At 39.6% G+C, this 25,508-nt stretch overlaps 1 protein-coding gene across 1 annotated transcript in view; it reads right to left on the reverse strand.

Annotated features, from left to right (window-relative positions):
• pvalb6 (parvalbumin 6) overlaps nt 1-25,508 on the reverse strand; it is a 49,174-nt gene that overhangs the window by 590 nt on the left and 23,076 nt on the right. The window contains exons 2-4 of the mRNA XM_077559209.1: nt 1,815-1,880; nt 1,464-1,596; nt 1,270-1,379 (exon numbers count right to left, since the gene is read on the reverse strand). Of these exons, the coding sequence (XP_077415335.1) occupies nt 1,270-1,379; nt 1,464-1,596; nt 1,815-1,875 (304 nt within the window). The 5' untranslated portion in view covers nt 1,876-1,880. The remainder of the gene's footprint in view (nt 1-1,269; nt 1,380-1,463; nt 1,597-1,814; nt 1,881-25,508) is intronic.

The following is a 25,508-nucleotide window of genomic DNA, read 5'->3' on the forward strand; positions in this document are numbered from 1 at the left end:
TGTCCCGTAGGCAGTGGTTCTAAACCTTATTGCGGGTACTGAATTCCACCAGTTTCCTATGTGCATTCACCAAACCTTTATTGAGAAATAAAATGATTTTTTTTTTAAAATTCAAAACAGAAATAGGGTTTATTGGTGAACAAAATGTAGAGTAGCCTTTTCATCAAATGTGTCTCTTTCAGACAGCGTTGTGTTCTTGTATTCAACATCTCCATGCAACTGAAGGAAGTGTCCCTTTAGTTTTGCTAGAAAGATCGTTGTGATGGATTACAATTGCTCAACATGGCATTACAAAGCACGCAGTTAGGATGCTGACTCACATAATTCAAATCAACTCTATATTTATAGAACACATATAAAACAATCTCTGCTGTTTTCTTAAGATGGAACACAGGGGCAGCAGATACACTGAAAACAGCAGAGGCCCCAGAATTGAACCCTGTGGAACACCATACGTTCCGTTATGCATGTGAATTCATATTGCACAAATTCATCCGACCACTTTCTTTTTTTGTTCAACATAGTTAGTAGTGTTGTTCCGATACCAATACTGGTATCGGCAGAGGCTCAGATACTGCATTAAATCAGCGGTATCGGTATCTGGGAGTACTAGCAGGTAACATGCCGATACCATTAATTCTGACGCTAATATAGGACTTTGGATGCAGCATCTTGTGTCTTGCTCATGCACGACATTCACTGATGTGTGACGTGTTCACTGCATGCCGAGCTAAGATATCCTATTGGCCCTTGAATGCTCTGAAAAAATGGCAAGACAGCTTTTTCATGTTGAGAAAAAAAAAACCTTAGGTATCGGTATGGTATCGGCATTGGCCGATACTGCAAAGCTGGGCATCGGAATCGGTATCGGGGCCAAAACAACACTAATAGTTAGTATGAAGGGATCTCCGCCGAACCCCTGAGACTGACTCACTGAGCCCATGGGGTTCAATCGAACCCAGGTACAGGACTACTGCCCTAAGCAAAGATCCTACAAATTGGAAATTTGACACAAAATCTCTGCAAACCACTACTACTATATCTATGCATGACATAGCACAAGACCTCAGCATATTGGAGGATTAGCAGACACGCATGACAGTTTTGATGACACTGGAAAAGATTATTTTGAATTTCCATTAACCAATTAGATTTTTTTTCTCTCTCCAAAACCCAAAGAACTCCAGCGTCAATCAGTGTTTCTAAAACAGATTGTGTGGTGAGTCCAATTGTGTTTATGACATCATGTATTTGTGTGACCTCGTTTACCTTCAACTCCAATCTTGCCGTCTCCATCCTTGTCGGCCGCATGTAAAAATGTTTTGGTTTCCTTATCTGTCAGGTCCCTCCCATCTTTGGCAAATCCCTTCAAGACGAATCTGACCAGATTCAAAATAAGACAATGGGCGTGTTAAATTGGTGGTGTGACGTAATTTAGGCTTCGTTGTTGATGTTTCTCTTACTTGAGCTCCTCCTCTTCTATATAGCCACTATTGTCGGCATCCAGCACTTTAAAGACCTTCTTTACATCATCAGACGACTTGTTCTTCAGGCCAATCATGTCAAAAAAACTCTTATGGTCAAAAGAGTCGGCCACTGCACACACAAACACATTGATGCACAGACCGCACAAAAACTTCATGTCATTACCAAATAGGAATAGTTCGGCATTTTTATATCAATGTAGCAGCTACATACAGTGGTACCTTCTCTTCGGAGTTTGATTTGAATGAACTTCAAAATGCAATTAAATCCTCCTTTTAAACCAATTTGTGTAACTTTTTTATTGAATCGCTATCGTCTCTGTGATTTACCTGCAAATGCATCTAGTGCTTTCTTGATGTTGTCAGCGTTGAGGATGCTGTTCATCGCCATTGTGGCTGTTGGAGAAAAAAGAAAGGCACAGGATAGGGTAAAAATCAAGGTCACCAAAGAGCGATGGGTGACGTACTGTAATGCACTTGCAACGCTGTTGGAACGGAGCAGAGCAGTAAATGTGAGATGAGAGGTGATGAGTAATGAAATTAATTAGTGACAGTTGGAGTGATAAATATAGAGGAACACAAGTAAATCAGGAATGGTTTTGAGTTGTGGTCTATCGAATAAAAGCATGAAAATGTCAAGTCGAATTGAAGCAGTCTAGGGAAGAAAAACAGATGGCAGCTAGCACCGTATATACGAGTATAACATTTTATTTGTGCGTTATCGTGGAGCTGCTGCAGATGAAGGCGGGGCGGATGGCCCGAGGCCAAGTCAGCAGGGATTGAGCACACCATCTGAGTCTTCAGCTGTCTTTGAAATACCAAATGAGATGTCATTATCCCACTTCGGATGACAGAAATGCCTCTTTACTACAATGTGAATAAAATGTTTACACAAAAAAATGAGATCATGACAAATAATTGTAAAACTTTCACTGCCACTGACATTTAAAGACGTCAAGTAAAAACCTACGGATCACTGCCAATGACGTCAAAAGACATCATCCAATGATTTTTTTATTTGTTTTTGAAACGGGTAGAGGAAACCCTTCCGCATGTCTGGTGAAAGTTTCCAGTCTGTCTGTTGTGCCTAATGACTATTTTTGGCCCCTAGAGGGCAGCGATGACTCTCTTTTGACAAGATCGGGTGGGCGTCAGTAGAGGCGGAGCTAGAGCGTCGAGCAGGAGATGAGAATGGAAGACAAAGGAAAAATGGCGGCCGGTCGCGAGGAGCTCACGCCCGAGACGTTTTTTTCAAAGACCAAAAGCATCGCTGAAAGAGCACATTGTTGACGACGATGATCATCATCGATGATGAAGATGAGGGTGGTGACTCCGTGGTTGAGAAGCATTGACGCGGCAGTAGAAGACGTTAGATGGAGCTAGATGGAGGAGGGAACGGGCAATGGCGAGCGTTTGCAAGCAGCTCTACACTTACAAGACGAAAGGCATCGACCAACGCTAAAATAGTACATTGATGACGACGGTGATCATCCTCGATGATGATGAAGGTGAATCCGAGCTTGACGGCGAAATTGGAACCGCTGACGCGGCGGCTATGACGGTGTCGTAACGCGGAGCGCAACCGAGCACGCACAGGCGGACGTTCGATCGGACGACGGAGAGTGCCTCGAGTCCAATGCATATTCATCGGAGGAAGTGTGTACAGTCTGCTACTTGCTTTTAATTCCCCGGAAAAAAAGGCCGTCAAGAAAGTGTAACGTTTGCACGCAAAACGGACCAATGTGAAAGTGAAAGTAAACTGTTGTGCGAGTCCTGGCGTCTCCTTGCACGTAGGAGAGCGTTACAAAAGGAAACACTGTATTTGAAACATCCACATAATTGTAAGTAGTACCACAGTTGCACACATTTGTAAATAGTTTGCGAAATTGTTTTGTCAAATTGTTACACTGTTGAATGGAAATAAACGTATTTTGCAATCAAAAAACACTTTTTCATTGTTGGTGAAAGCGTTTTACAGAAGTAAAGCACTATTTAGGTGTTTGTGGCATCATTCATGGACAAAAAGAAGTGTAGAATTCACTAGAGTGCATGAAATAACATCGTTTCACAAAAAGCTCTTTTTCTCCGTTTTTTGTTTCAAAAGAGAGAATTTCGGTGAAAGTAACCATTTTCTATTGTTGATTACTGAAGAACGGAATAAGGTAGAAACAAAAAAAATTTCTGATGAAAGCTGAGAGTCCAATCTTTCATTTGGTAGTATGTGTGTTTCCATAGTCCAAACACAACATTTTCTGTGGACCTTGAAAGATCACTCAAAATGCTTAAATCGGCTGGCAGTGGGGACAACCCGTTTTTGAAAACGTCTGGCAGTGAAAGAGTTAATATGACCTACTACTGTCTTACCTGTACAGCTAAATCAATAAAAAAAAGAGGAGAAGTAAAAATAAATAGATAGATAATGTGTTTTCACAAGTGTGCACACCCTCAGGCTTATGGCCAACATGTACAAGCTTGGTTTCATCGGACAATTTTTGCTGAATGTGTCTGGAAAATTTCAAGTAGGCTTTTGCAAAATTTTAAAACCAGCAGGCTTCTGATGGAAAGCATAAAACATTCACGAAAAGCATACTAAAATAATTGAACTGTATTAGGGGTTAAACAGAGGCATTTTAAATGGTGGTATGTGCTGACTCCCAGTTAACATAAGTTTGAATGTGATAATGTTACCGTAATTCTGAGTGCAGCCTCGTCCCCAGTTATGAGGGTGTGCACACTTGTGCAACCACACTTTTTTTCTACGTGCTTGCCCTCTTTAAACGTTATCACTTTTTTTTTCCAATTAAGTTGTGCAGCTTATAGGTCACATTAATGGTGGAAAAAGTTCAGAAATTATCTATGTTGGTGTCATTTTTAGATCACAAAAACGTTCAATTTGAGCAGGTGAGTAAAGAATTTATATATATATATATATATATATATATATATATACACACACACTGTATACCCTGTAAAATCACTGCGACAGTGCTTTGGCTTTTTACTCCACCTGACAAGACCTTATCGCCCCCTTATGAAGGTGTCACCTTCTTGTGACTGACTGATGCCCTCTCTTTCTTAATAAGCTTGAACACAAAGACACTCTGTAAATACAAGACGTACACACAAATGTCTTCAGCCTTCACTAGGCTGTCAGTGGCTTGCAGTTTTCCTCTTTTTCACAAATCAATGCAACTGTGGTGGACTGGTGGCACTAGAATAAACATTACCATACTGAACTTGTTCAGTAAATATATACTGTACATACATGAAGAGAAATTCTGTTATTTTAGTCATAAATAATTTATTTGCATATTTAGAACATCTCTAGACCTATTAACTGCCTTGCAAGCTGTGTCGTAGATATATACAGTATATATATATATATAGAGAGGGAGAGAGAGCTGTCAAACGTTGACATTTTTTTTATCAGATTAATCACATTTTAAAATTTTCATTAATCACTTGACAAAAAAGCCTTTTTTTTTTCCAACATTTTTTTCCCGCCAAATTTGAAGAGCACCAGGATATGTGTTAATTAATAATAATTATTTTGACATTTAATGTTATAAGGACGTATTCAACATTTTTTGATCCACTGCACACGCTCATCCTCCTTTTTTTCTAATCAGTTAATTACTTGCATAATTTAAAAATGGGAAAAAATGACCCCAATAGTTTGACATGAACAAATATTCTAAATGTGATATGCAAACATTTATTAAATGCTTTACTTTAATGCATGTATTTATGTTTATTGCTCAAACACAACCTGTGCTACCTTAAATGTAGCCATCCGCTGTCACGCTAAAGGATCATCTTTGGTCAAAATTAATAGTGCGATTAAACTGCGTTAATTCATGATTAATGCGCTAATTTTTTGTGATTAATTAATCAGTTAACGCTTTAACTTTGACAGCATATATATATATATATATATATATATATATATATGTATATATATAAGTGACCTTTTCCTTTACTACAACTTCCATGGTGACTTATTGATGGGAGTTAGAGTAGAATCTAATTCCTACAAAATTAAAAGACAGTGTAGAAACTTAGAAAGTAGATAATGTATTTGTCTAAAGTTAATAGTAGCATTTGCCCACGCAAGGTCTTCTAAGCACTTGTATTATGAAGGTGACCTTCATCGGATGTGCTTTGTGGGTTTCCTCCATTTTTATCACAGCGGGTGATATATGAGCTTCTTGAGGTCTGTAGTGTTATCTACTTCAGTGACACAGGCCTTCACACATGGATCAATAGTGAACAGTACTTAACTTGTGTGGCACGCGTTCAATCTTTTATTATTACCAGCACAATCTCCTTTTGTGACCTGTAACGCAAAGGTGTCTAGGGGAAAAGAAACAATTCACTCTAAAATGAAGAGGGTAAGATTGACTTAGTGTGAGAGCCTAAGCCAGTGAGCTCTCAGCGGAACTGGGTAAAGTCAATTGATATTCATTTACAGAAATAGGACTGCATAAAGACCCATAATGGTCCAGCTGTATAATAATGGCATAAACTACGGTAGGTTTGCATTTATGCATTATCTGACATTTGAAATAATGATGTAACGATGAGTCGAAAATGTTTTTATATTAACTCTTTCACTGCCAGACGTTTTTAGAAACGGGTTGTCCCCACTGCCAGCCGATTTAAGCATTTTGAGTGATCTTTCAAGGTCCACAGAAAATGTTGTGTTTGGACTATGGAAACACACATTCTACCAAATGAAAGATTGGACTCTCAGCTTTCATCAGAAAAAAAAGTTTGTTTCTACCTTATTCCGTTCTTCAGTAATCAACAATAGAAAATGGTTACTTTCACCGAAATTCTCTGTTTTGAAACAAAAAACGGAGAAAAAGAGCTTTTTGTGAAACGATGTTATTTCATGCACTCTAGTGAATTGTACACTTCTTTTTGTCCATGAATGATGCCACAAACACCTAAATAGTGCTTTACTTCTGTAAAACGCTTTCACCAACAATGAAAAAGTGTTTTTTGATTGCAAAATACGTTTATTTCCATTCAACAGTGTAACAATTTGACAAAACAATTTCGCAAACTATTTACAAATGTGTGCAACTGTGGTACTACTTACAATTATGTGGATGTTTCAAATACAGTTTTTCGTTGCGTTCCGCGTTACGACACCGTCATAGCCGCCGCGTCAGCGGTTCCAATTTCGCCGTCAAGCTCGGATTCACCTTCATCATCATCAATGATAATCATCGTCGTCATCAATGTACTATTTTAGCGTTGGTCGATGCCTTTCGTCTTGTAAGTGTAGAGCTGCTTGCAAACGCTCGCCATTGCCCGTTCCCTCCTCCATCTAGCTCCATCTAACGTCTTCTACTGCCGCGTCAATGCTTCCCAACCACGGAGTCACCACCCTCATCTTCATCATCGATGATGATCATCGTCGTCAACAATGTGCTCTTTCAGCGATGCTTTTGGGCTTTGAAAAAAAACGGCTCGGGCGTAAGCTCCTCGTGACCGGCCGCCATTTTTCCTTTGTCTTCCATTCTCATCTCCTGCTCGACACTCTAGCTCCGCCTCTACTGACGCCCACCCGATCTTGTCAAACGAGAGTCATCGCTGCCCTCTAGGGGCCAAAAATAGTCATTAGGCACAACAGACTGGCTGGAAACTTTCACCACAGCTCCGGAAGCCTTGCCCGCACCCGTTTCAAAAAAAATAAAAAATAAATTGGATGACGTCTTTAGACGTCATTGGCAGTGCTCCGTAGGTTTTTACTTGACGTCTATAAACGTGAATGGCAGTGAAAGAGTTAAGAAACGATAAGGAGCCAGGATGCCTATCTGTAGACGGTCAATAGATACAGCAGGCTATTATTTTCTTGAACCCAAGAGATAATTTATTTTCCAGTGAAGCGCCTCTGAATTGCATAATGTCTGCATAATTGTTCCTCAAATGACTTGATCGAACGCAGTGAAGGCTAACAGTAATTCCTACTGATGCTGATAGGGAGAACACGCAAACGTACACACAGACACATGCAAAAAAAATACACCATGAAAAAAAATGACAACAATTGTTCAGTAAGTACATTTAGTGAAATGTGATCGATGTAACAAAAGCCCATAAACCCAGATTTGGCAGAAGCAAAAGTAATAAAACAAAAAGGTGTTTGTTTTTGATCCCGCAATAGATAACAAAATAGTTCAAACTATTACTTTAGAACCAACTGCGCAGTCCTCCCATGTGACACCCATTCTCCTACTCCTATGATTTACGGTCTAATAAAGTTCAACATTCATGAGATTAATTTGCAAAACAAACATAATGAAAGCAACGCGAGTGCAGAGACCACTTGACATATTTGCATGTAATATTAACAAACAAATTAAAGATGCAGATTATTTGAATCACTCATTGTAAGCCGTGTAAAAAGTCATAAATATTTCGTTATGAGTGTCCATCTCATTAACTTTAATTATTTAAGTATTATGTTCGTGAATATTTATGTGGGAATACGTGCATGAGCATTTTCATTTCCGCCTACTTTCATTTATTAACCCTATTCATTCATAAATTCATAGAATCATTCTCATGGGCGAATCAACAAGTTTGATTTGATCAGCATTTTGTCAAAGTTTGGTTACCCCGGAGCACAGCTGTTAGAGCGCAGTCAATCTCATTAGGTGTAATTAAAATGTGACCTTGAAATAAATCACAAGTAAGCCCTGGGACATCACTGCTTCTCATTTTGGAAGCAAACCGTTGCTATCGGAAACTAATTACCTGGTTGTCATTGCTCTTTTATTTTTGGCTCATCTATTTACCTACATTTGTCCTTTTTTTTCTATCACTGCATTTTAGCACAGAGATAATCCATGACTGAAGACATTTAACATTTTCAATTTATATTTTTACTGTTTTTGAATTTACTTATAGGTATATAGATGTGATATAACAGAGGTGGGCAAACCCCGGCCCGCGGGCCAAATACGGCCCGTTATGCGTTTCAATCTGGCCCGCCGAACTTATCCAATAAGGCTAGAAAAAAATTCAATTTTTTTTTCTTTTTTTTTTTGTTCAGCTCAGTGGCCGAGTGGTTAGAGTGTCCGCCCTGAGACTGGGAGGTCGTGGGTTCAATTCCCGGCCGGGTCATACCAAAGACTATAAAAATGGGACCGATTGTCACTCTGCTTGACACTCAGCATTAAGGGTTGGAATTGGGAGGTTAGATTACCACATGATTCCTGAGTTCGGCGCTGTTGCTGCTCACCGCTCCCTCAGGGGATGGGTCAAATGCGGAGAACAAATTTCGCCCCACTTAAATGGGTGTGACAATCAGTGGATCTTATTGGATTTGGACATTTATAGCAGGAGACGGCACGGTTTTGTGTTGAACACAGCAATAATGTCCTGATAGTCCAGAGAATTGGTCAATTCTTTTTTGAAAGAAAGCAGGGACAAAGAGTTCAGTCTATCAGTCAACATTGTGGCACTGTTGCGTGTTTTGATCCTTTTGACAGCTGAAGATAGTCTTTCTACATGTTGTCATGGGTGAAGTGAGGAGCGCGCATGCAGGAGACTGTTGCTATTGGTGAAGACATCCCCGGGGCGTGCGTCGAGCACTTCTATGAGCGTTTCCTCGTTGGCTTTTGGCTTCTTTTTGAGCTGCTGCACAAACACCGTCTGCTATGCGTCCCCCACGGAGATGGAAAAGTGGTCAGAGACGGATTGGATGTACGCGCTTTGTCCTCAGCGCGTGACAGGCAGCAGCGGCTATCATGCAGCCGCATGTGTCACACGTACTGTGGGCCCGGGTTAAAAATGGGCGAGCCAATGGAAAAAAATTCTTTAACTTTACGCCTTGAATTGAAATCTATTAATAATAGATGCAGTCACCAGGTTTGACAGATCACAGTGTATGTGCTATTATAATCTATTTACATTTCTCCTCCCACTTTGCCAAATAGTGTGTAAATGCCGCATCTTGCATATTCATTGAGGCAAACGTACTACCTGGATTAGGGCTATTTTATAATAATAATAATAATACATTTCATTTAAAAACAGCACCTTTCAGAACACCCAAGGTCACTTTACAAAGCATAAAAACACAGCAAAAGTTGAGCGAAAACAATAAAAATGAAGCTATTGGAAAAGCTGTTTTAAATAAGTGGATTTTGCACATTTGAAAAACGCAGTCCTTAGTGCATACTATAAGTAAATTGGGTTGTACATTTATCCATTGTGGCCCGCAAGTCAAAAAGTTTGCCCACCCCTGTGATATAACCATGTATTGTAATGAATAACATTGTGATAATGATTTTGTGAACTTCATTTAAACCTCTTGTTTTCACCAGCCCTTGAGATAAGAATGTGCAAGTTGCAGAATATTGTCAGAGTCTCTTGTCATTAGTTATTTGGTCGTAAAAACTGAAGGTCTAAGGTCAAATCCTGCTTACATCTGTTTCCCGAGTTGGGAGGGGGCGCTGGAGTAAACACGTCTGTCTATTATCATCACTAATCCTTTGTTCAACCTAAGAGGCGGGAAGAGAAACCTTTTATTTTTGATGTATAAAAGAGTGAGTGTTTTGTATGCGAGGACACACTTGAGGCTTAAACATCACCTTCGAATGTAAGCCATTCTCCTGTGTCTTTAAGAGCTCTTAAATAAATCCTTGCAAGGGGAAACTTCTTCATATGAGATCTCAATGCAATTATTTTGAACACGCAAAGATTGCACTTAATAAAGTAATCAAATAATACCCTTCATGACTACCATCATTACAAATTGGATAACAGAGTCCTCGGTTTCTTACCTGACTGAAGGATGCTAAACACAAATTTAGGGTTATTGAAATCAGCATACTGTATATTTTCGGACATCTGTAAAAACTCGGGCTTTGGTACTGGAAGATTACTGTCCGAGTCCTGCAGCAGACCGAATAAATTTCAGCTTGTTGTTGGAGATGCTCATTTGCGTCCTGATCATGACTGCAGTGGAAGCAAATAGATTGGATTTGTCATTGACAAACGCGTCAAAGAAGACACGTGTTTGTCTGACAAACAGCACACTCATGATTGAGCAACACCGCGGTGAAAACGTCGCATCGTATAGACACCATTGACCAATTGAACCAAAACTGAATGCTAAATCATATTTAAGCACTCTGTTCTGTGAATTAAGTGATTTGTTTCTAAATATATCATGCATGTTTGAAGTTGTTGAAAAGGTGCAAAAGCTGAGAACTAGTAGCTAGCTCATTGTGCACATTTTCACCATACACGTTTTCCTGATTTTGGGGGGCTTGGCTAAAACACTTGATGGGACCTGATGTGATAAATGAACTGGAGAGCCTGCATTTGTGTCGGTGGTCATTTGGCGTGACTGCGACGAGCAGTTAGCAAGCTAGCGATACCAACAGCAGTTCCATGTACATGCTAGTTAACATTGTTGTGAGCAAGAGAGTGAACAGGCCTTATAAGGAACAATTTAAAAGTTAGTTTAAACAATGTGTGTGTTTTAATGTGTTTAATGTATGTGGGAGGGGTTTCTTTCTAGCACATATAATATGACTAGGAGTCAAAAAAACGGATGCAAAAACTCACCCTTGCAAATTGCAATACTCCAATATGGAACTGTAACCTGGAGTTATTTGTTGACAAAATGTCAGCGACTTATTTTATATTTGGTACACTTACAAATTGATATTAAAAAAAAGCAAAATTGGAATTAGGCATTAAAACTGACCAGAATTACAAAGCATTCAGGGATTTTAGGGATTTCCCATGTCAGCCCGTTTAGGGTGCGTCACTTTTGTTGCTCAGCCAAATTGTATGGTTTTCATGTCTCCACCCAGGCTAATTAAGCCTCGCTATTAATGATCATCAAACGTGTGCACTTCTCTCATCAGCCAGTCTTGTTTTGTTATGCTCATCCTTGTTTCGCTCTTCCGCCTTGCAGCTATTTGATTTCTTCACCTAATTTTCTCACTACGCCCACCCCAGGGACCTCTCTGTCCTCTAATCCCCCTCTGAGATGATTAACCGCCCCGTGCCACCACCCCACCACCACTCTCTCTTTCACAGCCCTTTGACTATCTCATTTCTTTACACTTTTAATTGAAGCTTTCTCTTTTCATTTAACGGCGCTTCAAAGCATTTAGCATCTCCAGTGACAGATTAAACCCTGTTGGTGTGTTTTCTCTTTCTCCTTTCCCCATCCATTAGAAATGCTGTTTATCACTCCTTCTTGCAAATTATTGCCACAAATGAACTCCAAAAGTACAGTATTGTTTGGGGCTGTGAAAGCTGTACCGCCCTTGCAACCAACACAGCTGTCACACTTTTCTTTCCAGTTCCCACCTCAGTTCATGAAAAATAAATCCCTTTTCCTGTCACATTTTATTAAAATTTTTAGCTAAGCCTGATTCTTTGGGGGGGCTATATGGCGCTAGGCTAATAAGTGATAAACTTTGTGCACTACAAAAAAAGGGAAAAAAAGAAGAAGCAATATTTACTTGAAAAACCTAGTAAAGTTTATTCGCTCAGAAATTCTAAGTACATTTTACAAGGAGAGTTTTGAGTACATTTTATTAGTTTATTTTTTAAAAAGTTACTGAATTGTTGAGGAACAAGCTCATGACCTCCAGCTTGGGAGACTATACTACATTGCTGGTGAGACCAAAAACAGGTCTTTTAAAAGTACAAGGATTCCACCTGACACTAATATACTGACTGGAGTGGCATGGCTCAGGTGGTAGACTGCCTGACTCCCAAACTGAAGGTTATGGGTACATTCATAAACCCAAAAGGAGCTTTTTATTATTATTATTATTATTTGAAATAAACTGATAAAATGTACTGAAAACTCTCCTTGTAAAATGTACTTAGAATTTTTGAGTGAAAAACTTAACTTACAGGTAGGTCGATTTTTTTTTCAAGTAAATATTACTTTTTTTGTTTTTTGCCGTGTGTGTGTGTACACCCATTTGTGCATATGCAGTCAAGTCAGTACAATATCATTAGCACGAGACATTCACTCTTGTGTTCTCTCCACATCGTTTGAATAATTGTGTTGAGTGGAAAACAAAGGAGCAGCTTTCCATACATCCCCTGATTGCACTTGCTTGGCTTTACAGTATATGTGGTAAGCAGATTAGTTAAAATAAAATAAAAAACAGTAGGTTGGTTTGTCTGTCTCACAATCTGGAGGTTTGAAATTCAGTTTATGTATATTTGTGTAGCGTTTGCATGCTCCTCCCACATTCTATAGCCATGCATTTTGTGCATTAATTGAAGACTCAAAATGTAATCAAAGTTGTTGAATGTGAATGGCAGTTTTTTATGCACTGTGATTGACTAGCCCATTGAAAAGTGCAGTGAATCAGAGTATCACTAATTCAATCTGTTGGGAAAAATATTTATTTGTGGAAGAGTATGAAAGTTTGTATCGTGAAAGGGTGAGAATCTGTACTTTAAAGGTCAGTTTACTCAAAGATATAAGGTCTTTTTAGTACAAACATAAGATTTTTCGCTTGACCTTTTGCTCGAAAGGCCAATACAAGGCTTAAAGGTGACTACGTGTGCAGATACATGAAAGTCGGAAACACATTTTATTGACAGCAAGGAATCTGTATGCACTCAAATGGTAGTGTGCATGTTGTGAATTGTTATAGATATTAGCAAGTTGTGTGATAGCAGGCGAGATGAGATTTGAACAACTTTCTGCAGGTTACGGTCGAGGATATGTCCTGACAAGAAATGCCTGTTCATAATCCCGATGTATAAACTGCAGGATTCATTATTACATTAGACAGCATAAAAGTGATACAACAAAACAATTGTCCAATAATGAGGAAGGTCAAATGAAATTGGTAACCGTTTTTTTAAAGGGAACCTCACAGGAAAACTTTTACATTTGTAACTGAGCCACACTCATCTGTGGCAAATGATCTACGCAGAAAAAAATGTGGCGAAAGCTATGATTAAATGTGATCAGTGCTCCCTGAGTTGGATGCAAGATGAACATTTTTCACCAGCAAATTGCCGTTAATCATAGCCACTTTCATCCCTCAAAATACAATCAGGACGGAGGGAGGGAGTTAGCGGGTGCATTTCAAAACTGGTTGTCACAGATTTAGGATGATTGCGTTTCAGCAGTGTTTGCGGTGGTGATAGCACATCCAGAGAGAATAGATATACATTGTTGATGCAGAATGGTCATTATAGCTTGCTGGTGTTGGGCCAAAACCTTATACATCCAAAATCATCACTTTTCAGGAGACCCCTAAAATGGCATGTTTTTAGATTGGTCAATAATTTGGAAAAAAAAATGAATAAAAAATGAATTAAATAACAAACCCAAAAAATAATAACAATAATAACACCCACCAATAGTATACATAAAATTTTTAGATAGGATTTTTTTTTTAGCTCTTTGACTGCCAAAAACGTTAAATAACGTTTAGTAAAATCATATGGAGGAGTGCTAAAGACGTTATGTTTTTTCAAAACAGAGGTGAAACTAACCATTTTCTATTGTTGATTACTGAAAAACGGAATAAGGTAGAAACAAACAAAAAAAAAATTCTGATGAAAGATGAGAGTCCAATCTTTCATTTGGTAGTATGTGTGTTTCCATAGTCCAAACACATAATTTTCTGTGGACCTTGAAAGATCAGTCAAAAATGCTTAAATCGTCTGGCACCCACGGCATCCCTTTTCTGAAAACGTCTGGCAGTCAAAGAGTTAATATGAAATTCACCAAATTGTGACTTATGAGGTTTCAGCCCGACGTCAGCGACATGATACTGACTTGTATGGTGTGTTAAAAACATTGGTCCCTCCTGTGCAACGTCCATCTGGATAAATTGACAATGAAATAATTTCAACCGTATCATATTGCTATCACTCCACCTGTCCTTCTGCCTCTAGTGAAGATGTTCTTTCAAATGTCCAAGCATTTCATTGGCACATTCATCCGAATGAAACGCCGGCGCCATCTCATCATAGCAGCAAAAAGGCCGCCAGAGGTGTGCCTCTCTCAGCCTTCTGACAAGGCGACAGCAGGATGAAGTACTGACAGGCAATCCTGCCACGATGATAATGAAAGGCGGAATATTAAAAAGGAATGACAGAGAATAGATTAAAAGCAGGGGGAGTTGACGTAGAGGAGGAATGTAGAAAAGGAGAGATGCGGCTGGCGGCGTGCTTTGCGGCACAGAGGTCAACGTTCGATTCCCCCATGGAATGCTAGATGAGGCGCGGGCACGAGGACAGAAAGCATGACAAGGATAAATGAGGGAAAATAAGGCAGCTACGTTGACAAATCTACATAAGCAATGAGGTTTTGCTCTTGCTCAAAGCTTGGGAGACTGTCGTTGGACAAGGGGAACTATCAGGGGGAGCCAGCGAAGACAAGAGGAGGCCTTTCGTGGCCTCTTTCTATTTCCACATCAATGGCAACATCACATACTTAATCAACACAATCGCTTTGTAGCTAAACAACATCCTAATTTGAGCCCCAGTTGTCCTCTTGTTCCACATTGTTTGATTATGTCTGTGTCTCCATCATTGTAAAGGTTATGCTTGGTGTGATTACTTGTGGGACTCCCATGCAGGTTGTTTCAAATGAATATGGGTGGTCATTCTAGGCTGAGTGGAATACTAATGTGAGATTCACAAACACTCACTGACAATGTGTGCCCGTTGTCTGATGGGGTGTAGTGGTCGGACAATTTATCACTGCGGCTATTTTTAGTCACACCAACAAGCAGGGACAGTCGACCTAATTTCTGTTCATTTCCACTATTGACTTGTTCATGTTTTTATTTGCAAACTAGGAGAGAATACTGATCAAAGTGTGGTACACACCAGTGAGTAAGATGTGGAGGTGGAAAAATGGCATGTAACAGCGTTACAAAGAATGAGGTATCATGGTATCACTTGTAGTGACTTCAAAAAAATTGGATGGACAGACGAATGTATGAGCAGATGGAAGGATAGATTTTGACCATTTTTGACAAACAGTCCCTGATTGCAAAGCTATGCAAATATGTTGTTTCGATCTATCAAGCGTTTTCTTTTTCTTGTCAGTATGAGCACTAATGCAAGTTCATCACAGAGGGAAATACTGTAATTTATGTGCAGAGGTTTTTTTGTGCCAAGTTGTCATAATGTATATTGTATATAATTTGACATTAAAAATGCCATTTATTTTCGGACTTAACGTCCAATAAATTGAAAATAGATGTCTTCTAAATTTTACTCAACTCAGAGAATAGCGCTAATAATAATCCTGCCACAAATTAATGGTTAGAAAAAAATCGGCATGTACACTCTAAAAACAGTTGGATCAAAAGTAACCCAATTATGGATCAAAAACGGACCGATCCACATTATGGGTCAATTAGATCCAATTTTCTGGGTTGTTATACAAAATGACCCAATTTTTTAACCCAAGTAAAGGATCTGACCTATATTTATGAGTTGTTTTACACTTAAAGACCCATTTCTTGATTCAAACTTGGGTCAAATTGACCCATTAAGTGGATCGGTCGATTTTTGATCCATAATTGGGTTACTTTTGACCCAATTGTTTTTAGAGTGTATATAAAATCCACCGCCATGGTTACCCTCTTGGGTCGTGGTGGCAGGATGGGCTGAAAGCACGCCCCACTCAACTGTCACATGTCAGTCAAATGCACTTCTATCATGTGGGGAAAAAAACTGCTAGAGAAAAAAAACGACTGCACCTGGCCATCGCAGGCCTTTTCCACACCTGAAAATCAGATTGGTGAAATTGACCCCCCAAAAAAAAGGTTAAATTTGACCAATCTAGCTGGTATGTGTCCGACATATCCTTTGGTTAAAACAACCACTCTAGGGGCCAACCGATACAAATTGGTCATTCTGATCAAGATATCGGTTAATTTGTGTTAGAGGTTGACATTTTTTCGGGGATGCCACGCCCACCTAAGTGGGGCAAAATTCATTCTCCGCATTTGACCCATCCCCTGAGGGAAGAGTGAGCAGCAGCAGGGGCCGCTCAAGGAATCATTTGGTCATCTAAACCACCCAATTCCACCCAATAATGCTGAGTGTCAAGCAAGGAGACAAATGGGTCCCATTTTTATAGTCTTTGGTCTGACCCGGCCAGGGATTGAACCCACAATCTCCCAGTCTCAGGGGAAATACTCTACCACTAGGCCATTGAGCTGGTCATGCCAGATCTATCTAGACACACATTTCCATTTTTAAACACTATATTGTAATAATAATAATTACATTAATTATTAAAATACATTTAGAATACAAATAAATTGATACAATAAATATATTTCCAAGTGCTCTATCAAGACTTACTTTGTATTGTAACCAATTTAAAAGAAATTGGTATGCCTGTAACCACCTGGAATGGTCAGTGTCTGACCAATCTATTGGTTAATTAAGATCATCTGAGCTTAACCTACTAGATTGTTAGTTTTTTAACTAATCCATCCTTAGAGTGCACAGTGCGACAACGAGGCACTTTAAAGTAGCTTTGCCAACCTGAAGCCCCCGTCCACATGCTGGCCATTAAGTCTGGCTTGAATTATTTTGATTATTTTTTTTAAAATCCCTCCCTGCTCTTCCAGCTTTCTCCCCATTGTGCACTTACTCATCGCTGGCAATGAGGCACTCTAAAGTGGCCACACAAGCGCAAAGCCCTGGGCCACACGCTGGCTCTCGAGTTTTCGAATTTCGCCCCCCCCCCCCCCCTTCTTTCCCCGTCCTCTCACTTCGGCCTCACAGCCAACAATAAGGCACACAAAAGCATAAGGATCTAACGATAAGGACAATATCGCAATACTGCGATGTTGAAATTGCCATGATATTGTGGCCGTCGTCATGTTATGACATTAACACTCTTTTACTGCCACACGTTATCCAAAAAAACACCCCGACAGTGCCAGTCGATTTCGAGCATTTTAACTCATCCTTCAGGGCAAACAGGATATAGTGTGCTCTGACTACATAAACATGGTGGGTACCAAAAAGATCACGTTCCATTCTTTCATTAGAAAGTTTCCACCTTATTCCGTTCTTAAGTAATCACCATTTGAAAACAGGTCATTTGAGTGACATTAATTGAAAATTTAAAAGATAAGGAGAAAATGAGCTTTTTGTGAAAAGATACATTTTCTGCACAACAATGACTAATATTTTTTGTTTAGTGACGCTCTGAGAATTAGATGTAATATGACAAACGCTTTGATCATTCACGTCATCCTTGAAAACGTTCTATTTCATCAGATTCATCATGCTTCATTGTAATGTCATACTATGGGAGCCCATTGAAAAGGGATACAATGCTGCCCTCTGCTGGCCATAGTTAATAGGTGTTTTGGGGTTTTACAACCCTAATGACAAGGCAGCGCTGCACAGACATTCCACTGCTCATTGAAAAAAAAAAAAAACATAGTAAACGCCAATTAATGTTTCTGGTGGCATTCATTTGGATTTTAGTGTACGTCATTAGGCGTTTTTGGCGGCAAGAGAGTAAAAAAAACAAACCTGCCACTTTTTGCCAGCTTCAGCCAAACACAGCACTGTAAACTACTGTACATAGTCTATGAGACTCTGTGCTGCTGAGACAATAGGAACACAAGAAAATAAAATGACTGGCCAAGCCTATTTCTTTGTCACTGCTGTTATATACAAAAACACAATATTTACCTTTTTTTATATTGCTTTTTTTCTTCTTTTTTTTCTTTTTTAAATATTGTGAGTTTTTATATACAGCTTCTTCTTTTTCCGCCAACCTCCTCACAGCTATGCCAGCAGACTGTCTAAAAGCAAGATGAATTTTTGGGATGTAGGTAGGCTATAGCAAGGTATCTAGCTAACCGAATGTCGCAGTAGCACGGGATAATCGCTAATGTGAACAAAGGTGCTAAACTTTAGCAGCATTACCCAAACCCTAATCCATTTCCACAATTAAGTACTACGTAGTTCTCAATCTTTGCACACATTTTGAGCAATTATCTTGAAAAATGTGTAATGTATTTAAAAACAAATGTCTGAATTCACTTTCCTAGGTCTTTCAGACATTGTGAACACAGACACGCTGAGTGACCTCAGTGCACACGGAGTGATGATGTCTTGACAGTTTGCTTCGCGGCTGCGCAGGTGAACAGAGGAAGATGTAGAATGCGCTGACAGGGTTACTCGGGTCAGTTATCGAACTTTCTAGTGGTGTCATCTGTTGTGTCCTCAGCAGTCAATCTCAAACCCGATTAAACGTCATCACTTTATTTTCCACATAGTTGTTGATGGAGTGATTGCGGGTTTGCAAACATTTTATGATGGCACTAAAATGTGGCTGGAACACACCTAATAATAAATGATATATTATATAACAACACTTATTAAATTCAAATGTATACATGAGCATTTAGAAATATTGAAAAACATTCAATATTCTGCTGTCAACCCTGATATATTTCTTTTAGTGAATGAAGCTCTTCACATTGTATTTACGACCACCAGTGTCCCTGGTGGACAATTTGGCATATTACAACCTATACACACTCTCTCAACGCACGCACAGTTTGAGTGTTTACGTGTGTGTAAACAACCTCGGAAGATTAACTCACCCTTGTTCAGACCTTGATGACATGGCAGCATATGCAAGCGCAAAGTTGCACATTACCTTGATGACCTCCACGCAGTGAGTCAGAGGCCACAGTGACTTGTTGTCATACGTTTATTAAACAAAGGCCAAATTGTTATGTGACCTCAAACAAGATGCAGCACATTACAAATGCATTAGCGCAAAAACAAAGTAAAGGCGAGAGCACCTTGTGCACTCTCGTCTCGCAAACGTGCCCTTTATGCACAGTTTATTTTCCCCGTTTATTGATTGCTTCATTAACACATATTAAGCAGCTCACCAGTGTGCCGGCTGTATTACAGCTTCATGTAATTTCCGCTTTATTCCACAACTCAGCCAGGGGAAGGATTCTCGAAAGGAACGGCAGATATCATCAATCAATTACATTAATTAAAATGAAATAAGGCTTGTGCTTGTGCGCTCTGCTTTAACAGTTTTATAGACAACAGCAGCCCCGCAGAAAAGATGATCATATTCGCTTTGATTTAATCACTTTCAGAGGTGTTGAAATTTTCATTTTTTTTATATGTTCTGTGTGCACTCGGATAATGATTTTCTTGGGCACCTCTGTGGGCTAATCTCATTTTGACTCGGGGCTCTGATGGTGAACTGTAGGATGCAAAGCAATAATAATAAAAATAATTTAAAAAAAAAAGCTGCTGCGAATTGGCTTCATCAGCAAGCCAATCACGAGCATTCTCAGGGAGTAGATTCAAATCCTGGATCAAATCCGTATTTGTCTGTGGGACACTGAATTGGCAATTAGAGCATATTGAGCCAAAATCAGCAATTCTGCCTTTAAGATGTTTTTTTTCATTAGCTTGCAAGGTTGCAGCAGTAACTGAAAACTAGCTTTGAAAGGTAATGATTTTTCCCTTTTTGTTTTGTTTTTCAGTTTCCCCATTGTTAAATGGATTTTTTTTAGGCTAGGTTCTCTTTTTAAAGACACAGTTTTCTGAAGCACATACTGCCGCACGCTGCGTACTGCAGACTGCTTGTTACCACAGACGTGAGCTGGCATTTTAAAATCGGTTTAACTTTAACATGCAATATTTTGCTACTTTTGAGTTCAGAAGCAACAAAACTTTGATACATTTGAATCAGTCTAATGTAATAAGACAGACATTCAGTTATAGCAATAGTGATGGTTGGTGCTGTTTGACACAAGGGAGCCTATAATTAAGTGGGCTTAATACACTCGAATTCAGTGCGCATCGATCCCCTTGCCGCTAATGTCTCATGCTGACATGACTTGTTAGCCTTATTAGGTGCTCGCTTGTGGCTTGCGGCAGGCCGTTATTACATTACACCTCGAAGGCTCGGGGACCGCGTGTGCATTCGCACGGACTGCAAAGATGAACTCGAGCAAAATTGTTTCCAGTGGAAGGAAGGAAGAAAAGAGTTGCCTTGAAATCCTGCTGTGTTCACTCACAAGTGGCAGCAGAGCACTTGATGGCGATGCTAGAATAGTTCTCAGGAAGAAGACTGAATAAAGTGTGCCTTAACAAACGCTGCATCATTCATGACCTCTTGGAGAAACGCGTCTTTGGGAGAACAGTTTCCTGTCGTGGTTCGCCTGCATGAATATGAGATTTAGATTAAGATGCAGACATTCGACAGTCTTGCAGAGGAACCGTTTGTATTATATAGCTTTGTTGTAGGAAGAATTTATTTTGACACATTCAAAAAATTGTGTTTTATCTTTTATGACAGTGAGAACAAGCCTAGTGCGTTCATGCAGCGGCAATGTTTGATGAAACACAACTGATCCATGCAAATATAAAATACACAAGAAACAATGATATTGTAGCGACAGGCTATGTTAGCGCATTTCGGTGTACTCGTGCTTTGGGTGGTTAATAGCATTGCGGGGTTTGCCGATCCAAAAAATAACACACTTTAATGCCACCTGTTAAGTTAGAGGTCCTTAAAACCATCATCACTTCTCATTAATTCTGCAACCACCGATCACTTTAATAATTAACGGGGTCAATTATTTTGTCAAAATAGTGATGCATTGTATTTATATAAAAAAAAAAACATTTTAATTTCCATTTCCAAGTTATTTATCTATTTATTTGTTTATTTATTTATTTATAATAATATCTGGCCAAATAAGTTATTTAAGTACACTGTAACAAATTTCTGTAAAATCTAGTAATTTTATTTTATTTTTTTTATTTTACAGTATTTAACTGTATAGAGCAGACATGGGCAAACCCCGGCCCGCGGGCCAAATACGGCCCGTTATGCTTTTCAATCCGGCCCGCCGAATTTATCCAATAAGGCTAGAAAAAAATTCAAAATCATTAATTTAATTTTGTCCCTGCAATGCCGTGTTTCACCAATAGGTGGCGCCAGGATTTTTATTGTGGGTGGGCCTGAGGAAAAATGAGAGAAGAAGAACGGGAGGCTACTGCACAGCGGTTGGCGGCTAATTTACAGGCTCAGCAGAATTTTTTTCACCGACAAACTTCAATTCAGGAGTCAAGTACCAAGGCAGATTTTTTGCTGGCGTTCAAAATGGCGAAGGCTAGCAAGCCTTTCTCTGAAGGCGAGTTTTTTGAAAGAATGCATGGTAGAGACAGCAAGTCTCTTGTGTCCGGAGTCCAAAGGCAAGTTTGAAAAAATCAGTTTATCACACAGGACAGTGACTCGCCGTGTGGAACTGATTGATGAAGATATAGTGAGCACGTTAAATAAAAAGGCGGGGACCTTTACGTTATATTCACTGGCACTTGATGAAAGTAACGACATAAAAGACACTGCTCAGCTCCTAATTTTCATCCGAGGGATAAACGACAGTTTTGAGATAACTGAGGAGCTTTTGAGCACTGAGTCGCTGAAGGGGAAAACGCAAGGAGAGGACTTGTATGCACATGTGTCCGCTGTCATTGAGAGGATGAAGCTTCCTTGGAGTAAACTTTCCAATGTCACCACGGATGGATCGCCAAATTTATCAGGAAAAAACGTCGGACTGCTGTAAAGGATCCAGGATAAACAAATTGCCTCATCACTTCAGCTGGTGTCCTGTCCCCTGTCACAAGAGCCTGAAACAGCACCGCCGGAGCTGCAGTTGGAACTGATCGATCTTCAGTCCGACTCTGCTTCAAAGGAGAAGTTCAAGTCTCTTAAGCTGAATGACTTTTATGCCTCACTGGACGAAGCCGCGTTTCCAAACCTCCGGAGGACGGCACAGAAGATGCTGGTGCTGTTTGGCTCGACCTACGTGTGTGAGCAGACGTTCAGCATCATGAACATCAGTAAAGGCCGTCACAGATCCAAGTTAACTGACCAACACCTCAGATCTATCCTGAGAATTGCCACAACAAAACTAACTCCAGACTTTGATGTACTGGAAAAAAAGGGAGACCAACAACGCTGTTCCCACTGAAATTTGTGAGTTTTTCTACTTATGTTCTGTTATGGAAAATACGTTTGAAAGTGCGTCTTTTTATTGAGTGTACCTTTATGCACAGCAGTGTGTCAAAACGGGGGGCTTTAGGACCCAGATGCGGGCAGGCAGAGCAAGGAGGCAGAGGTGTAGTCCAAAAAAAAAGGGATTTAATTTCTAAAGTTCAAAAACATAAAACAAAGCATGAACTTGAACTTGAACAAAAGAGGGACCAAAAAACAGACAGCAACAAAACATGAACTAGAACTAGAACTAGAACTAGAACTAGAACTAGAACTAGAACTAGAACTAGAACTAGAACTAGAACTAGAACTAGAACTAGAACTAGAACTAGAACTAGAACTAGAACTAGAACTAGAACTTGGGAGGGAACAGAAAACAGGCAGCATGACATGAGGACAAACGTACATACCACAATGCACCAACACAGACAGCAGACTAAATACACTAACACTAATGACGCAACAAGACACACCTGGACCAGACACAAGTGGCTGAGGGCACTGATTGGACAACACAAGGAAGGGCAGGGTCACAATCAACAAGACAAGGAAAACACACAAGGAAAGCAGAAACTGAACGTGACAGAACCAAAACCAAAACATGACACAGTGGAGCAGAAATAATTGACATTGAGTATTTTTTTGGGTAATAATGTGTTTTGAATGTTGAAAGTGTTCATCTTTTTTCAATAAATCTTGATTTCTTTAACTTTACGCCTTGAATTGAAATCTATTAAAAATAGATGCAATCACCAGGTTTGACAGATCACAGTGTATGTGCTATTATAATCTATTTACATTTCTCCTCCCACTTTGACAAATAGTGTGTAAATGCCGCATCTCGCATATTCATTGAGGCAAACGTACTACCTGGATTAGGGCTATTTTATAATAATCATAATAATAATAATACATTTCATTTAAAAACAGCACCTTTCAGAACACCCAAGGTCACTTTACAAAGCATAAAAACACAGCAAAAGTTGAGCTAAAACAATAAAAATGAAGCTATTGGAAAAGCTGTTTTAAATAAGTGGATTTTGCACATTTGAAAAACGCAGTCCTTAGTGCACACTAGAAGTAAATTGGGTTGTACATTTATCTGTGTGTGTTTACTGTGCTATGAGGTCCAAATGCTCCTGGTCCGGCCCATCTGTCAAAATGTCAAACCCATTGTGGCCCGCAAGTCAAAAAGTTTGCCCACCCCTGGTATAGAGCAATGCATTATGGGTAAACAATGTGCATTATGGGTAAAATCAAAGTACAGTATTTTGCTTTCAATTATACTGTCAATTTTGCGGCAACTATGTTTTGGCACGTATATATGTGGATTACAGATTGTTGGGTATCTCTATAGGAGAAGAAGCAGAGAGTAATATTTTAGCGCAAGGGCAGTTCTCCATCGTCTTCACATCGGATTTCTCCGATAAACAGGCAACATTACAGCTAACATTCATTTATGCATTCGGCTGCAGAATGAGGATTAATTTTACAAGAAGGGCGGCACGGTGGCTGACTGGTTAGCACGCCCGCCTCCCACTGAGATCAAGTCCGGGCTTTGGCCTTACGTGCCTGCGTGGGTTTTCTCAGGGTATTCCGGTTTCCTCCCACATTTCCAAAGACATGCATGGCAGGTTAATTGAACACTCCAAATTGTCCATAGGTGTGATTGTGAGTGTGGATGGTTGTTTGTCTCTGTGTGCCCTGCGATTGGCTGGCAACCAGTTCAGGGTGTACCCCGCCCAGCTGGGATAGGCTCCAGTGACCCTTTTGAGGATTAAGAAAATGAATGGATGGATTTTACATACTGCATACTGTATGTGTGTAACTAAAGTTGCCAGTAAATTACGTGGAATACAAGAAATGGTTGTAAACTAGATTACAGTGAATTGCTGTAAAAGTAAATACAGTAAGTACTGTAACTGTAATTTATATACAATAAATACTTGTCACTACAATTTGTTACATTGTAATCTAGCCACCAGGTCCTGATTGGAACACAAAACATTACATTTGAAATGGGCAGTGCCTCTATTTTTTTTTCAGATTACTAAATATTTTCAAAGTACTTTAAAGGTCCCATAGTATGAAAATGCACTTTCTTCCAATAGTACGCATCCCCGGCCTGTCTACAATCCAAGCAGGTATGAAAAAAGTCAATTTGCGACTTCTCTAGCTTTCTCCTCCTTTCTAACATGTGTGCTTCAAACGGGCAGATTAAACTTCCGTGATTTAGTGACGTCAAAAAGACGACAGCAAAAATATTTGATCCAAAGACAATTTTGACAAATGCATGTCACAGACATGTCTTTTACACATTTGAGAACCATTTTAGTATGTTGAAAAGTTGAATAATATGAGACCTTTATTACTAGCCTGATAACTACAAAATTAGCTTTCTCTAGCCTTATTATGTGCAGTATTTGGTCAGGTTCACATAAAAATAGTAACATTGTTTTCACACCACACATGTCAAAAAGCTTCCAGAAAAGACTTATTTAAATTAATTTTAGAAGTTGGCATTTATGTTATCATTGCATTGCAACTAGTTTTCTGCTTTATTGTCAAGGGCTCCTTTGAGGCAAGCATCAAACCACCGCTGGGTTTTAATTTCACTTCATTGCTCTCCCTCGCACGCTTGGCTTAGTTTGGATAGAACTGGGCCGTGTAAATGTGGCTCGATCAGCTTCGGGCTGATGCTTTGAAAAGCCCGTTCATCGCTTTGCACACTTACCCATAGACGGTACACGCAACCCACGCTCATTCACTGGTACAGTAATTGTAACCAAGAGATTACAACTATTCATTACTTAGACCTCGGTGGCCTTCTCTAGCACACAAACACTCGAGTGACACCCCTACTTGGTCCTTATCATTTGCAATGTTAAGTAACTACTAGTGAGGCAATATATTATAAGGATGTAATATTGAATGTTGAAACTTGGGGCGCTGAAAGGCGATCCGCCAGG

Source organism: Vanacampus margaritifer, chromosome 2, assembly GCF_051991255.1.
Source record: "Vanacampus margaritifer isolate UIUO_Vmar chromosome 2, RoL_Vmar_1.0, whole genome shotgun sequence".
In the NCBI taxonomy this organism is placed as follows: Eukaryota; Metazoa; Chordata; class Actinopteri; order Syngnathiformes; family Syngnathidae; genus Vanacampus; species Vanacampus margaritifer.